At 40.9% G+C, this 17,309-nt stretch overlaps 1 protein-coding gene across 3 annotated transcripts in view; it reads right to left on the bottom strand.

Moving 5' to 3' along the window:
• The window catches only part of LOC140900805 (solute carrier organic anion transporter family member 1C1), a 49,163-nt gene that overhangs the window by 10,791 nt on the left and 21,063 nt on the right, over positions 1-17,309 (bottom strand). For all 3 annotated transcript variants that reach the window (XR_012155723.2, XM_073318653.2, XM_073318660.2), the window contains exons 7-11: positions 10,731-10,829; positions 9,788-10,033; positions 8,311-8,475; positions 7,036-7,231; positions 2,483-2,648 (exon numbers count right to left, since the gene is read on the bottom strand). Coding sequence is in view for 2 of the 3 variants with exons in the window: in XM_073318653.2 (XP_073174754.1) it covers positions 2,483-2,648; positions 7,036-7,231; positions 8,311-8,475; positions 9,788-10,033; positions 10,731-10,829 (872 nt within the window). In the remaining variant the exon portion in view is untranslated. The remainder of the gene's footprint in view (positions 1-2,482; positions 2,649-7,035; positions 7,232-8,310; positions 8,476-9,787; positions 10,034-10,730; positions 10,830-17,309) is intronic.

The raw sequence follows: 17,309 nt of genomic DNA, 5'->3' as shown, positions 1-17,309 counted from the left end.
TTCCAAGCATCTAGACTTTTGATGGTAGTTAAGAATACAGTGTATTTCATATGGGAATAGCGGACCCCTAAATGATTTGCAGACTTTGGGCCAGCTTACCCTGTATGCGTCTGCTGCTTTGCATTGCTCCAGTGACACAAACCAGCTGTGAATCCAGTTTAGGCAGCCATGCTATTACTGTACTGGGGTATGAAATTCTGTGGTTAGCTTAAAGATGGGTTAAAATTCAAGTTCAAGGTGGTTCATGTATAAGATTTGGAGGCCATCTAAAGTACATAAATAAGTATAGATTACTAAGGGCCTAAATATTCAAATGTGGGGACCTAAATCTATATTTAGGGACCTAAATAAAAGTGGCCTGTGTGGTGATGTAACAGGTTTCACTCACCACTAGGGAGCCTCCTCCTGGCTGTTTAGGGGATTAGCTCCTTCCAGGTTTGACACCCCTTTCCTCACACCATGGCCCTTCCCTCTCTTTTTGGGACTCAGGGTACTCCCTCCAGCCAGGTCACGAAAGCCTTCCCCTTCCTGGGTATCAAAGTCCCCCCTAAACAACTGTCCCATGAAGTCTTTGGCTCTACTGCCCAGTCTAAACCACTTTGCTCAGTGGCTGGTAGGGGAACCCAGGCCCACACAATACTCCAGGCTCCAGTCCAGAGACCCTATGTCCACCAACTGTGGTCTGCTTACACCCAGATCCAGTTGCTGTTTCCCCTGGACTCCTTCCTACTTTTCTGCTCTTATCTTCTGGCCTGGCCCCTGACTGGGTTTATCAATACAAATTCCTTCCTCCCAGGGAGTGTCAGCAGATTACTTAACACACTCCCATCTCCCAGGCAGTGACTACAGATTATTTCCCTTGTAGCCCCTTTCTGCTGCCAGCTTCTGGCTTTTACCAGCCCCATCTATTCCTTCTCAGCTAGACTAACTTTTCAATCCGTGGTTCTTCCCTGGGTGCAGCCTATCAGGTTAATGGACCTCACTTAACCTGCTCTACCTTGAGCAGGGTGGACACCCAATTGTAGGTGGCCATTGAAGTCAGTAGAAGTTGTGGGTGCTCAACACCTCTGAAACCCAGGACTCTTATTTAGGTGCCTAGGAATATGGATTTAGATTCTACCATGTTGGAAAGTATTGCCTTATGTTTGATCATTGTTAGGTGATGTGATGGAAACCCTGTTGAGTTTATCAAAGTTTTCTTCTCACTTTCACTACTTCCAAGAACAATTTACCAGTTGAGATTTTCAGAACAATACAAGGATATAATTTCAATGGTGATGCTGAGCTAAATTCCCTGCTCTACTTTGAAAATCCTAGCCATACATTTTAGTTCAAGCATTTAACCTTACATTGCTTATTTTACAACTATGTTGACCATACTCATAAAAGGTAGGACTCAGGTTTGTGACCTTATTGTGATCTGAGTTAACTGATAGATAACTTGGGTTTAATTGGCAAGCTCCTTTGTAAATGCTAATGTAGACATGCAATTTTTCCAAGATGTAAACTTCATTATTTACCTGAGGCAATATATGCCAACTGTACCAGTGTGATGTAAAAGGGCCTTCTTACTTGAAAGTTGCATATTTATCTCAAATTCCTTTTAAACTGATACAAACACTTGTGTAGACACTGTTATTTCAGTTTTGTATATTACTTAGTTTGGTTTATTTTAAATTGCTTCCTAATTAATGTAAACTAAACTGAACTAAAACGGAGAATGTACATATCTTTTTGTGCCCCTTTAATTGAATAGATCTAGAATCATACCTTAACTTCCTCATGTGGACAATCCCTAAGTGCAAATGAATGTCAGACCCTAAACTAGGATCTTTCTATCTCACATATTGTCCTCAGTAATAAAGATTCTGCAAGCCAGATTAAACCATTATAAATATTGGAGCAAATTCATTGTCTTTTATGTATTTGCACCAGTATGACTGATTAGAATATAGCTAATAATTCTGCTAATAATGCACAAAATTCTATAGAATCCTCTTACTCAGTGTTGCCCCTGTGAGCTAACAGGAACAAAGGCAGTAAAAAATTATTTTTGTCACTGAAGTATTCAGCATTCTATCCGCCTACATCTGAGTAACAGATTTGCTGAGAAATATATTTTTACAGTCACTTTCCAGAGTAAGAAAACATTGTTTAGAAAAAACAAATTCTAAATTTAAAAAAAACTTTAAAGCAAAGAAAATCTAAAAGTGAGTCTAGGTTATTGAATTCCAATGGGATTTGGGTGCCTGACTCCCCTGGGTTCCTCTGAAAGTGGAGCGAGGCATTTAGTGCCCTTAGGCTCCCTTGAAATTCCCAGCTGGATGCTTTTGTGCTTTCTCCGTTCACTAGTTCAGAGGTAAAATGGTAGAGAATGGGTATCTCTACATGGTTGCTTAAGCATAAAATAAGCAACAGAAATCCATCCATATAAATAATTATTATTTGCATTCTTTTAATTTATATCTATCAACCTACTTACCATATTCTTTCCAGTCCCAATCGATGATTTACACCCAGCAAAGCATGCGGTCATATAAGTGATTCCATTGTCCCCACACACAGGATCCCATTGATTTAATACACAACTGCAGTCAGAATTGCAGCTGGCAATTAAGTTGTTTTTTGGGAAGGAAGATTGTTTTACTCTGGAGAGATTACAAGTAGAATCTTAATTGATCAAATAAAACAATTCCTTATTAGAAAAATAAACATAGACAACACATGAATGACCAAGCACAGAGAAATGAGGTGGAGTAAAGCGGTCTCCATTGGCAAACTGCATTCAGTGGAGCATGAAGAACTGATAGATAGTAATTGCATGTAGAATGTCGGCTAAATTGATCTAAGCCAAGGTTCTCTTGGTTTTATCATAAAACGTTAAGAATTTTGCTGGATTGTAGCTTCAAATTGCAAGCCATGTCTGACTAGCTATCTTTGGTGGGATCATCAGTGACAAGGATGACATGAACAGACACAGAATGGGATTGCTAATAGATTTAGTGGAAGATTCAGCCCGGGGGGAAAAAAAATCACACATGAAATTGCTGCCACCTTCAGACTAACTCTATCCTCCCTCCCTCCCTCCACATTGTCCAACTACCCCTGCAAATGCGAAGTAGTGGTCTAAACCCCGACATGCTTGTTATAGCTCCAGTTGTTTGGTCAGAGTAGCAGCAGCAATGCTGCTCCTTGGTCTCCTGGATACATGCGTGTGAGGCCTGGTTTACACTAGACAATTAGGTGGGTTTAACTACATCAGTCGGGAGGGGGGGGGAGGGTGTGAAAAATCCACACCTCTGACCAGTGTCGTTAAACTGACCTAAGTCCCTATGTAGACAGAGCTAGGTCAATGCAAGAATTCTTCCATCAACCTCATTACGCCAATGGGTGAATCCCTCCATTCAGCAAATGGAGTGTCGACTCTAAAGCTCTCCAGCAGGGCAGCTGCAGTTGCTGCTGTAGCGTTAAGTGTAGACAAGCACTGACTCATGAGTACTGCTCTCATCTGAAGTCTTCTACTCAGCAGCAACCCTGCAACACTGGTCAGGCTGGACTCCTGTTGCCTTATTCAGATCTCACATTGGTTTCACCCCAAAATAACACCATTGACCTCTGTGGGGTTACTCCTGATTTATGCTGGTGCAAGTGAGATCGAGGGACCAATTTAAGATCTTGCTGACGAGAACCAAGATTTTCATACGTGACTAGTGATTGAGTTTGTTTTGGTGTCCAATTTGAGATGCATGAACACATTTTCCAAAAGTGCTGTGCACCCGTCCTCTGAAAATCAGATGCTTTTAAGGTGTCTGACATCAGACACCCAAAGATTCAGGCACCAAAAACCACAAATCGCTTTTGAAAAGCTTGGCCTGGGTTCCCAATTTAAAACCACGCCATTGAAGGAAAAACAATCACCCTCCCCCACCCCCGAAATTTTCGAATGAAAAAGTATTTTAGTTGTGTTTTCCCCTGAGTTATGATATTGCTCATCTTGCAGTTAAGAATATTAATGTGGCTGCAGAGTGCCAAGATGGCTGAAATAATCTGTGAATCACAAGGTCTCTTTTTCACTTCAGCAGAAAGGTCCCATGATGTGGGAAATCCCCCAGTAGTGAGTTGTTGGGGTATGGAGAAGCTATTTGACCTATTTATTCATCTTTGGGGTACCCCCAATTTTGGGAGCAATCAAAATAAGTCATTTTAATCCTCCAGCATCATCTCTAATTCAACAGGCAGCCTGATTGCCAGGGACTGAACTTGGCCACAGTAGTCTCCACTGAACAAAACTCTGAGATCCTCTTGTAACTAAACTCCAAGTCACGCTGGCCTGGTTACAGAGAACATTGGTGACCGGTTTGACAAAAGAATTGGGAATGTTTAGGTGAATATAGGCTGCTTCAAGAAAAATGGACTGAGTTTTGATTAAACCTGGACTGGAAACCCCAGGCAAAGCCTAGTGGGTAGAGCAGGGTGAAATTTTTCACACAAAATGTTTTGGGGGGAGAGGAGGAGGGGAAAAATGCATATTCATTGACAGTGAAACTTTCTCCTAATTCACGTTCATTTAGTTTGTTGGGGAAAAAAACAAAAAAATTCTGAAAAAAAAAAGAAAACATTTTGTTTCGACATTTTTCAAACGAAACATTTTAATTCTTCAGCTTGAATCAACTTTTCATTTCAAAGTTTCCTTGGATTTTGGCCATTTAAAAATAAAATTAAAACAAACCATTTCATTCGACCCAATTTTTTTTTAACTTTCAATTCACTGAAAATTATGAAAATGTTGGTTTTCAGTCTGACCTGAAGCATTTTTTCCAACTTTTTGAAACTGCCACTGAACCAAAAATTATGTTATTTGCCCAACTCTATTTCCTTTTGAATGTCTGTTTGAATTAGACTGTGAACTCAACACAAAATTCTGGGAGTTTGAATCTCCACTGCCATGCACCTTAAGTAGACATTTACACCTCTGTAAATTGGGTGTAAAATGCTACCAATTCCAATGTCTCCACTGATGTCTGCCCATGATAGTGCTTTCCATCCACTATGCCCAGGGATAAATGTCTATACAAAGTGCAAAGCAATGATGAATCTGATCTGGAGTGTGCAAATTCCCATGAGCTGAAAGTGAAGCAAGGTCTGCAGAGCCATTTGCAAATTGACACCACCAAGTTCAATACATCTCTAACACTGAGCATCCAAATATCCTGAAGCATCTCCTCTGACTACTAAAAGGTTTCAGAGTAGCAGCCGTGTTAGTCTGTATCCACAAAAAGAAAAGGAGGACTTGTGGCACCTTAGAGACTAACCAATTTATTTGAGCATAAGCTTTCGTGAGCTACAGCTCACTTCATCGGATGCATTCAGTGGAAAATACAGTGGGGAGATTTATATACACAGAGAACATGAAACAATGGGTGTTACGATACACACTGTAACGAGAGTGATCATTTAAGGTGAGCTATTACCAGCAGGAGAGCCGGTGGGGGTGGGGGGGCGGGGAGGGGAAATCTTTTGTAGTAATAATCAAGGTGGGCCATTTCCAGCAGTTGACAAGAACGTGTGAGGAACAGTGGGGGGTGGGGGGTTGGCTGATGTGATTAGGCCCTACGATGGTGTCCCCTGAATAGATATGTGGACACAGTTGGCAATGGGCTTTGTTGCAAGGATAGGTTCCTAGGTTAGTGGTTCTGCTGTGTGGTGTGTGGTTGCTGGTGAATATTTGCACAAAGCCCCCCAACCTGTGTCTCCCAACCTGAAGCAAATACTCACCATTGCCAACTGTGTCCACTTAGCTATTCAGGGGACAGCATCATAGGGCCTAATCACATCAGCCACACTATCAGAGACTCGTTCACCTGCACATCTATCAATGTGATATATGCCATCATGTGCCAGCAATGCCCCTCTGCCATGTACATTGGCCAAACTGGACAATCTCTACGTAAAAGAATAAATGGATTCAAATCAGACGTCAAGAATTATAACGTTCAAAAACCAGTCGGAGGACACTTCAATCTCTTTGGTCCTAAAAGTTGCAATTCTTCAATAAAAAAACTTCAAAAACAGACTCCAACGAGAGACTGCTGAATTGGAATTAATTTGCAAACTGGATACAATAAACTTAGGCTTGAATAAAGACTGGGAGTGGATGGGTCATTACACAAAGTAAAACTATTTCCCCTTATTTATTCCCCCCCCCCCCAGCTCCCGGCTGTTCCTCAGACGTTCTTGTCAACTGCTGGAAATGACCCACCTTGATTATCACTACAAAAGGTTTCTCCCCCGCCCCGCTCTCCTGCTGGTAATAGCTCACCTTACCTGATCACTCTCGTTACAGTGTGTATGGTAACACCCATTGTTTCATGTTCTCTATGTATATAAATCTCCCCACTGTATTTTCCACTGAATGCATCCAATGAAGTGAGCTGTAGCTCACGAAAGCTCATGCTCAAATAAATGTGTTAGTCTCTAAGGTGCCACAAGTCCTCCTTTTCTTCTGACTACTAACACTCTCTAGTATGCACTGTTAGTAGGCCTCAACGAGCAAAGCTGGCACAAATCAATGTCGCTCCACTGACCTCCGTAGAATTGAGCTGATTTACATCAGCTGAGGATGTAGTCCCATTATTTTTCTCTTTAACTAAACACAATAAACTTTATACTTTAAAACTTTAAGACAAACAAATAGTTATAGTATATTTGTGTATAAAGTTATATACCAGTAAATTACAATATGCAAACAAGGGCCTGAGTCACAGAGTTTAGATCTCAGAGTAACAGCCGTGTTAGTCTGTATTCGCAAAAAGAAAAGGAGTACTTGTGGCACCTTAGAGACTAAACTGTTAGTCTCTAAGGTGCCACAAGTACTCCTTTTCTTTTTAGAGTTTAGATCTAAATTCAGATCCGAACTACTCCCTAGCATTCTACTTTGGGACCTTCTTGAAACGTAGCGATCATGAGAAGAAAGGATATGGAAAGTGTGTTTCTGAACAATGAAGACAAGAATACAAACCCAGAGAGAATACAAACCCAGAGTAGGAGACTGTTAAACCAGCCACCTGGAGCACCTCACAATCACATGTGAAGTACAAGAGGTTTAACAGGTATGCAGCTATAAAGGTGGCACATCCAAATTTTGCCATTCCAGTTATGTGTAACTTGAACTTTTTAATGATAAAGCCTCCCAGAAACATCCCCAGAATTGTAATGGGTAAAAGTATCACACCTGCAAACAAAAAGGAACAGAAGGATGTTTACATTTATTGAAACAGCACCCTATTAAAATAAAAGTCTGATGCTAGTTTGTGGTTTGCATTTTGTGTCTTTTAGTTTCTTAACTATGAATATGTGAAATTCAGGTTAGCTGAAATAGACACTAATCCAGACCTTGCCCTATTCTTCAGATTGAGTTTTTGAAGTTCAATAAAGTTCTGTTTCATTTTTGCTTGATGCTTCATTTTCTCCCTATGCCTGCAATTAGAAAAAGACTGTTTTTATTCTATTCCTTGCCTTTTTGTATGTGATTTCCAGCACAGGATTGCAGGTGCTAGAAGTTCGGACAATTCAGATAAAAATCTCACCTTGTGGGCACTTACTCAGCTGACATAAGCCTCCAAACCTTTCGAGGTCTGGCCATAGATTGTGCTAACAGAGATGGTGAAAGGAAACAGTGTTTGGATTTGGACTGAGCTTGAGCTGGGATTCCATTTGTAGGTTGGAGCCTGAATCCTGGCTAAGGTTTGGGCTCAGGTCCAATGATGTTGAAACCTCACAAACTCTCCTCCTGAAATTTTGACCCCAAACTTCAGAAATCTTACAAGCTGTTATTGTGAGATTTTATTCTTCTTTTGTGAGACTTTGGATGCATCCAAACCAGGACCAGAAATAAGGCCCTTCCAGTTTGGATTCATCCAACCTATAACGAAAGCAGTAGGGACTGGTTCAGAATCAGGAATCTGAATCCAAGTCCTCAATATTCTTAAAATCCCAAAGGGTTCAGATGACATTATCCCATTAATAGTAGAAAAAAGCATTGTCTGTGATTTATTATCAGCCAGTTTACTATATGAAGAAACCCAGGAAAATGATCACTAGAACTATAGGTAAATAATAATCCTCAATTTAAGATTTAACCCCCACCCACAAAGGAATCCATGGTTTATCTAAGGGCCCAATTCAATTCCACTGAAGAGAGTGTCAGAACTCTCTTGGAAATGAATGGGACCAGGATTTGGTCCTAAGTTGGAAGATAAAGTAACAAATGAAAATTTTTCATTGTAGGATGGAAAGAAGAGGGACACATACCGATTAGAAAGATGGCTCTTGACACGGATACATTAAATTGCTGTTCCATAAACTTTGTCTCAAAAGTTAACAACCCAACCATAGAATTGTACTGCAGAATAGTGAGGGACAAGTACACCAGAAAGACTGGGTTCCCAAGAAGTTTCTTCAAAGTTGGTAGGAAATCTGGAAAGGAAAGGTGAGTGTCTTATTCTCTGCTAAATATGAAATAGCCATATGGAAAGCTTTGTCCTTATTCAGCTGATGAACCAGACACTGATTTAGTTACTGGCTGTGTTAGAAAGTTTAATTTATTTTTCTCTCCATTATGCTAAACACTATCGAAGGGCAATCTTATAACCATGAGAACTTTCCTCTTCTTTCATACTTGACTTAGAGAGATACTAGTACATGAAGAGGCGGTGCAGTCTAGTTGATAGTGTGCTAGACTGGGAATCAAGAGACCTGGTTTATAACCCTGATTCTGTCAGTGGCCCACTTGGACTGTAAAGTCTTTGGGGCAAGGACTGTCTCTTATGTGCTTGTACAGTGCTTAGTCCAAATCTTGACTGGGACCTCTAATTAGCACTGGACTACTAGTAATAATAATAATAATGTCAGTGGTTGCAAATTATTTGAAGTATTGCCAACCCTAGGTGTTCAAACTCATGTGTTGGGTCCCAAAAATCATGATATTTTAAATAATATTTTGGGGTTCATTTTATTTGCCTTTTTTTGTGAGATGAGGTGGGTGAGGTAATATCTTTTATTGGACCAACCTTTGTTGGTGAAAGAGACAAGCTTTAGAGCTACACAGAGCTCTTCTTCAGGTGAGCTTTGAGGGTTTGCATCTTCCAGTTTTCCTCTTCAATCATGAGGGCTAGAAGCTTACTTCAAAAAAAAAAAAAAAAAAAAAGATAAGAGTGTCCCATAATCACGTGACTTCAAGAGCTGGGGCTTTAAGAAAAGCACTGAATATCATGAGATTTGCAGTAAAATTGTAGGTGTTGGCAATACTGTGCTTGGTATTTCCCTCTTTTACTTTGATCTTATTAATAGAGGGGAGTAACTTAAGCAGAATGAAGGACTCATTAATGCATAATCAGGTTTTCCTACACTGTCTTCCCTGCTCAATACCTCTTACCTTATGTTTATGCATGTAATGTGCCATGCCAGTGTGATGGCTAACACACCGAGACACATAAATGAATGAGCTGTATAGCTTTTGCTAAAGGTCTGTAGATGGTGATGGTGGTCATGACGGGGGTTTACCACCTCATATTCTCTGTGGAGTGGCACAGAGGGGGACCTGTTACACACTCTCACCTGGGGGTTATACCAGCACTACATAGGATGATGATGATTATTTACTATTTGCATTGCAGTCACATCCAGGGATGCAGCCTGATTGTGGTCAGTACTGTACAAACGTATAAGCAGCCCTCAGTGAATACTTGAAAGACAACAATGTGAAATAGATCATCCAATATGTTCTTACCTTTTACTGCTTCTGAGAATTTTAACTGTGGTTGATTTGGGGATTCTATTTTACAGTGATCTTCTTGAATAGTTACAGATGATTCGCTCAGCTTCTTCAAATTTCTTTCTTCTCCTTCTTTTGGTAAGGAGTAAGGAAAGAACCAGAAAGGCAATGAAGCCAGAAAACTGACTGCTCCACATATCACCAATCCAAGCCACCAGGCGCCAACCCAACGAGCATCCTTAGGATTTATGGTTAAACTCTCTAAAAAGAGAGCGAGAGAGATTCCAAATTAAGCACCAGGTTTTTGTTTCTTGATTAACTGACATATAATATATTTCAGTACACAGAGCAATTTAAACTTGTATAAGAACATTTGTATCCAATATTTAAACATTTAAGATTAGCCATATTTGCTACAGAAATTTAAAAACTATTTTGTTGGTGAATCATTCTCAAGCACCTAAGAATAGGAAATACTAGTCACTTATTCAGCGACCACCATGTCCCTTACATTCCCTGATGTCCCTTCCTTGCTGCAGTCTGCCATTGCAATGCTTTTCCAAGAAAACCCATAAAAATGCAACATTCTCCCTTTATGGGACCCAAAATTCTACCCAGGATTAGAGACAGGCAAAGTGATTTAGATGATGAAAGTATCCGCCACATGAAGCTTTGCCCATTCCTTGACCTGGAGCAGAACCAGCTCTTTGGAGGTCCTCAATGTTCATTTAACATAGTCTCCCCATTTTTCTTTTTATTTGTGCAGATCACTGCATTTCCAGCTTCCCATCTAACATGTAATCCAAACAATAATGTTAGCTATTGAACCAGTAACACCCATTGGAAAGCCCCTTATTTCTGAGAGAGCTAACTGACAAGCAGTTGCTGAACACATACAGAACATCTGAGTCACTGATATTTCAGTATTATCATTCAGTGAATCATTTCTGTGTCTTACCAAGATCCACCACTCCAACATCTACCCACAGATTAGCACAGAAAGATCCGAGCAGAAAGCCAAGTGTTGGCCCAACCATTCCTGACGATCTTATGGTGCCTGTAAGAGAAGGAAGATATTATGATATAGTAAGTAATATACTTTATACAGAAAAACAACCATTAGTCTGAAAAAAATGCTTACAGTGCGTGAGAATTTCTAATTTTATGTTTTAGAAACTTTGCTTTACATTTTAAGGCTCTGATCCTGCCTGTTACAATATTCAGGCAGATTCCTTCACCCACTTGGAGCCCAACAGAAGTCAATGTGGTTTTGTATGGGCTAACATATATTATACCTGGTAGGATCAGGGTCAAGAGACAATATGGAAAAAGAGCATATTATAGTGATTTTAATCTAAAAAGATTTTTTTTCTTTCAGCTCTATGTGACTGTATCATTCAGTTAATGACCATTACTAGAAAGCATATAGTTTTATAAATGTTGAAGGGATCACAACTGTGGTTACAACTGCTGGTCACAACCAGTTTACATGACTGTGGGATGCATGACTTTCCCTGTACCGTATACTCAAATAAGCCCTGAATTTAACTTTAAGGAGGGGTATTTCCTTTGCCTCATCTGCTTAAAGTTAAGCATGCACTTATAAGCTTTCTTCATTCAGAGCCAAAGTACAGTGATAAGTAGTAGTGCAGGTTAATAAGTAGAAATTTAGATAGAATACTCTGAAAATGTCAATTGGCTGAATTAATATGCCCCTGTTTAAGTGTAGTTCAGTATAAAAAATGTCTACAAAATACAAGTAAATGTGAGAATTAGCAAACCAACAAAAAGCTATGTTAATATTTATTTATACAGCTCCAAAAGTAGGCTAGTAGAGAAACAAGGAGACAAGAGGGAAAATCCTGGCTCTATTGAAGTCAGTGGGAGTTTTGCTATTGACTTCACTGTGGCCAGCATTTCACCCAAGGTCTTTGCTTACGAACTAAACAGACATCAGAGATGAAGGAGGTGGATCATAGAATACCAGGGTTGGAAGGGACCTCAGAAGGTCATCAAGTCATCAAGTCCAACCATCTGCTCAAAGAAGGAGCAATCCCAAATTTTTGCCCCAGATCCCTAAATGGCCCCCTCAAGGATTGAATTTACAACCCTGGGTTTAGCAGGCCAATGCTCAAACCACTGAGCTATCCCTCCCCCTAAGGGGATGCAACAAGAAGCAAATGAATGAGCAGTAACATTTAGTACAAACTGGTCAGGCCTATGCTGCATTTTGTTATAATGTTTTATCATCTAATTTGTGAAATGCAGTGTAATCTGATTTTATTTCTCATTCCATGTCATGGCTAGACAGAAAAAATAAAAAGTTCCAAAAAGCTAATTCCTACATGGACAGCAGCATTTCCCTTTCACTTATGCTGATCTGTGGAGTTTTGAGTTGTAAGGAACAAAATGGGGGTAAAATTGTCAAAAATGCCTCAGGGCTAGATTCAAACAGATATTGTAATGTTCAGTGTTACAATGCCAGGCTCCTAGGTGCCCTGCCGCCCAGTGGAATCCTCTGCCCTGGGTTAGGTGCTCAAGCTCCCCATGCATTGTACAAGGAGAGGAAGTCATCTAAAGAAGGGATTATCAGAAACCAACTGAGTGGGAAGCTGCCTAAATTAGCCAAGCGTGAATGCAAAGGAAAGCTGTAGGGCTTAGGCCCAGATCCTCAAAGGTATTTAAGCACCTAACCCACACTGATCTGGGCCTTAGGTGTGCGCCTCCCTCTACGCCAAATTCTCAGATGTGAACCCTCTCCTAGAGTTAGGCACCTAAGCCAGATCAGCCCTTTCTCATGGGGAACAAGAGGGCAACTCACCCCATAAGAGCCAGTAGCCTAGTGGTTAGTGCACTCCCCTGAAATGTGGGAAACCAGTGTTCAAGTCAAGCAGAATGGGAATTCAAACCTGGGTCTCTTACATCCCACCTGAGTTCCCCAATCACTGGGCTACTGAGTATCCTGGAGTCATATACCCACGCAGCTATCTTTTGTGTGGGGCCCGAGTTTGTAAGTGTGCTCTGAGAACCTAGGTGCCAACTTTCCCCAGTGCCGGTGGGTGCTTGTGTCCGCTGGCCCCACCCTTGCCCTGCCCCCATTTCAACCCCTTCCCCAAAGTCTCCCCCCCCTCCCTGCCCCTATTGGACCCCTTCCCCAAATCCCCGCCCCGGCCCCACCTCTTTCCTGAGTGCGCTGTGTTCCTCCTCCTCCCAGTGCTTGCCATGTGAAACAGCTGTTTTGTGGTGCAGCGCTGGGAGCTAGGGGGGAAAAGTGGGAATGCAGCACACTCAGGGGAGGAGGCGGAGCGGAGGCGAGCTGGGGCAGGGCGGGGGAGGAGAGACTGCCAGTTGGTGCAGAGTACCCACCAATTTTTCCCCATATCATTGGATTGACCACCCTTGAAATCTACATTAATATGCCTAATTCAACTTCTTTTACCCTTTCATGTGGAGATTCGTCTTCTATACATTTTGTAATTTGAGAAGCTCCTTGTTTTATAGATCTCACTACAGTGATTGCTCAGCAAATGAACAGCGGTTCCTACAATGGAGCCTCACACTATGATCCCACTGTGTGGACTTTATTCTCCACTGCATTACATCCGTTCTACCCCACTTTCACTCAGTTCACTTCACTGTAGAACCTGAAGTAACACAGTAGGGAAATCGGGATGAAATCTTGGTTCCGCTGACTTCAATGGAGCCAGATTTCATCCTTTATTTTGTATTAATCTGCAGTAAGACAGCTCCCATTCAAAGTTCTGTGCACTCCTGACAATCTTCTAAAAATACACTAGTAAGTGAACAGATCTAGTAGCATATTATCTGTCTTTAAAGTTATATTGTGTAATTCTTGAATATACATCAAACCATCAGCCAGACTTTGAAACAGGCATGCAGCAATTATCCATGTTTGTAGAGAGATTTATACCTACGCTTCTCATCTGCATATGTTTTATACCTTTTAAATATATTGAGTGCCAATCTGATCTCCCCTGTAAATCAAGAGCCACTCTACTGAAGCCAATTTGTTACACTGCTGTGCACCAGATATAAGAGAGATCAAAATAAGTTCATTTGTGACATTTTCTTGTCATCTTCCTCAAAAGCTTGTCTCTTTCTCCAACAGAAGTTGGTCCAATAAAAGACATCACCTCACCAACCTTCTCTCATTATTTACTGTGTAATTTTTGAACAGCTATAACCATAGCCAATAAATTGAGCACACTTACATGTAGAGGGTCAACTGTTGTAAATCAGTGTAGTGCCATCTGGCCCATATATAGTTTAATAAATATCACATATAAATCAGTTTTAACACCTGAAACACATCTTGGCTATTGGTTTCCAGGGACGCAGGATAGACCCCTAATGCCACATTAAATCTTACTGTAGAATTTTCATTCAGCAGCCTCTGCTCTGCAGAGGAAACACAGGGAAATGTGATATATCTGATGAAAAACTGCCAATGACTCCTCTTGCAAAATGCAAAATTGAATGGCTGGCTAAACCAATTAATTGTACTAATACCCAATTACAATTAAACTCATTCATAAGCATGTTGTTTGCTGAGGATCAATTGAAGGCTTAGTGCTCCGTAGAACTATAAAGTGAGCAGTAAATCAGAACAGCCAGACAATCATATTACAAAGGATTACAGGAGAAGTCTGACGAAGGAAACAGAACAAAGCAAGGCATTCAGATTCTGATTCCTCTTCCTCATCACAGCTGCATGCAACTAGATAATAATGGATGAAAATTCTTATACCCTGCGTTACTTTGAATAATACCTTACTCCCCAAGAGCTCCCATTAAAGTCAATGGGCCTGTTTACGGAATCAGATTCAACCTATTATGAAGAAGGGTGAATCATCACCAGGCCCATGGTGATTAGCTATTATACTTACATAGTTTAAAGGCTGTAATGAAACCAGAGCCACTGTTCCCTCTAAGCTGTGTGCGTGCACACACAGATCCTAAACCCTGCGCACACAGCGAACCACCGCAAGCACAACAATTTGCCCAGAAGAAATTTTTTGCACACACGGCCTGTCAAAGATTAGAGGGAACATTGACCAGAGCATTAACAAAGAGGAAAGTTCACCTACGCCATGATGCCCACAAAACACATGACTGTGGCTTAGAATCTGTGACTGCTACTATGCTAGTACCCTCACTGTTACTGTGTGCTCCCTCTCTCTGTCTCTGTTGTAACCACCTGCGGTCTCTCATCACATAAGGGTAGATCCTGCAAATGAACCTACATGAGGAGATCCCTGAGCCTGCGGGGAGCCCCACTGACTTCTGTGGGGCTTGGCACAGGTGCAGCAGAGTGCTATGAATTGCAGGATCAGCAGAGTGCTATGAATTGCCTTAACTCCCAATCCTGCAAAAATTAAAACACATACTTAATTTTGTGCACTATGAGAAGTTTGATGGGGCAACAGGTTTATTCATAGTGCATAAAGTTAACCATGTGTATACATCTTTGCAGGACCAGGACCTTAGCTTGCAAGCTCTTTGGGACAGAGCCCCCACAAAAATCTCTTGCCTTTGCATTATTCATGCCTACATTGCTTAACACAATAGAGCTATAATCTTTGACTATGGAGCTGCCACAATACAAATACGTAGCAATAATAATAATGAGACTTGGTACTTATATATGAGTAAAGGACATGTCATAAACCTGACCCTTCTATTTTTCAGATAAGTTGCAGCTGAATCATTGATTATTACATGTAGTGGATGCCATTAAAAACTGGACAGTTACTCCCAGAAGCAATGACAATTTATACCAGCTGTCCTATAGACTTCAATGAGACTGCTTATACCAGCAAAGTTATGCACCTGCTTAAGTGTTTGCAGGATTGGGGCCATAGTATTTAAATTCACTGACCTGCCTCTTGTTCTAAGTATGCAGAAATCATAAAAATTGCAGGGAAGGTCCATTTTTAGAATGGTGCCTAATGCATTAGAGTTTTCCTGATTTTTTTTTTAAATGACTGAAAAGAAAAGAACATATTCCATCTGATATATCCAAATGTGTTAGATTCCTAGTTCAGGAATATTCAAACACTAGGCATGTGAATAATTATACTCACTTGAGTAGTGCCACGGAAATCACATGAATAAAGCTGTTATGTGCATAAGCATTTGCAGACTCAGAACTTCAGTTAAGATTGTACTGCTTTTTTTATTTTTAAAGCTACACTATACAGACTCAAACACTAATAATTCTGTCCTCTTGGACTCCCTTGTGGCAAAGTCCTATGAAATGGAATGGGATGAATCCAGTAGGGTCCTGTGGAATTCATTAGAGAATGATCTCCTTTCCATAGCTTTTTTTAAAAAAATGTTATAGAATGCTATCGCAGAAATATAATTTTCTATTGAATTCAATTGGATGGGTAAAAAGCCAAAGAAAGGCTTTCATTTTCCGTTAAATTCTATAACACTTCAGATGTTGTTATAATTATTTATAATTTATATTACTGTAGCACCAAAAGTCTCCAATAGTGATCAGAGCTACATTGTACTAGGCTTCCGCAAAGACCTTACACTCTAAGGGCTTGTCTACACTAACCTGCTGGATTGGCAGGCAGCGATCGATCCAGCGGGGGTCAATTTATCGTGTCTAGTATAGACACGATAAATCGACCACTGAGCACTCTCCCGTCGACTCCGGTACTTCACCAGAATGAGGAGTGCAAGCAAAGTCGACGGGAAAGCGTCAGCTGTCGACTTACCTCAGTGAAGACACCTCAGTAAGTAGATCTAAGTACATCGACTTCAGCTACACTATTCACTATCAAGTTGCAGTGGGGGAGGTTTAGGTTGGATATTAGGAAAAACTTTTTCACTAGGAGGGTGGTGAAACATCGGAATGCATTACCTAGGGAGGTGGTAGAATCTCCTTCCTTAGAAGTTTTTAAGGTCAGGCTTGACAAAGCCCTGGCTGGGATGATTTAGTTGGGGATTGGTCTTGCTTTGAGCAGGGGGTTGGACTAGATGACTTCCTGAGGTCCCTTCCAATCCTGATATTCTATGATTCTATGATTTTAAATTGCAGATTTTAGATCAACCCCCATGCGGTAGTGTAGACTACACTTACCAGTGGATCAACGGTGCAGAGATTAATCTACTGGGGGTCGATTTAGTGGGTCTAGCGAAGACCCGCTAAATCGACCACAGATCACTCTCCTATCAACTCCGGTACTCCACCGGAACCAGAAGAGTAAGGGGAGTCAACGGGAGAGTGTCTCCCGTCGACACAGCATAGTGTGGACCCCGCGGTAAGTAGATCTAAGCTATGTTGACTTGAGTTATGCTACTAATGTAACTCAAATTATATAGCTTAGATCAACTTTCCCCCATAGTGTAGACCTGCCCTAAAGTAGACAAACCAGACAAAGGAGGGCAAGTGGAAATGTGAGCACTCAGCAGTGAAGTAAGTTGACCAAGCTCACACACACAGGTTTGTGGTCAAAATTCAACGATAGTCTTGAGTGGAATTTTTTCCATTACAGGACGATAC

This window comes from Lepidochelys kempii, chromosome 1 (genome assembly GCF_965140285.1).
Source record: "Lepidochelys kempii isolate rLepKem1 chromosome 1, rLepKem1.hap1, whole genome shotgun sequence".
NCBI classification, from domain to species: Eukaryota; Metazoa; Chordata; order Testudines; family Cheloniidae; genus Lepidochelys; species Lepidochelys kempii.
This window is presented reverse-complemented; position numbering and strand designations above follow the sequence as displayed.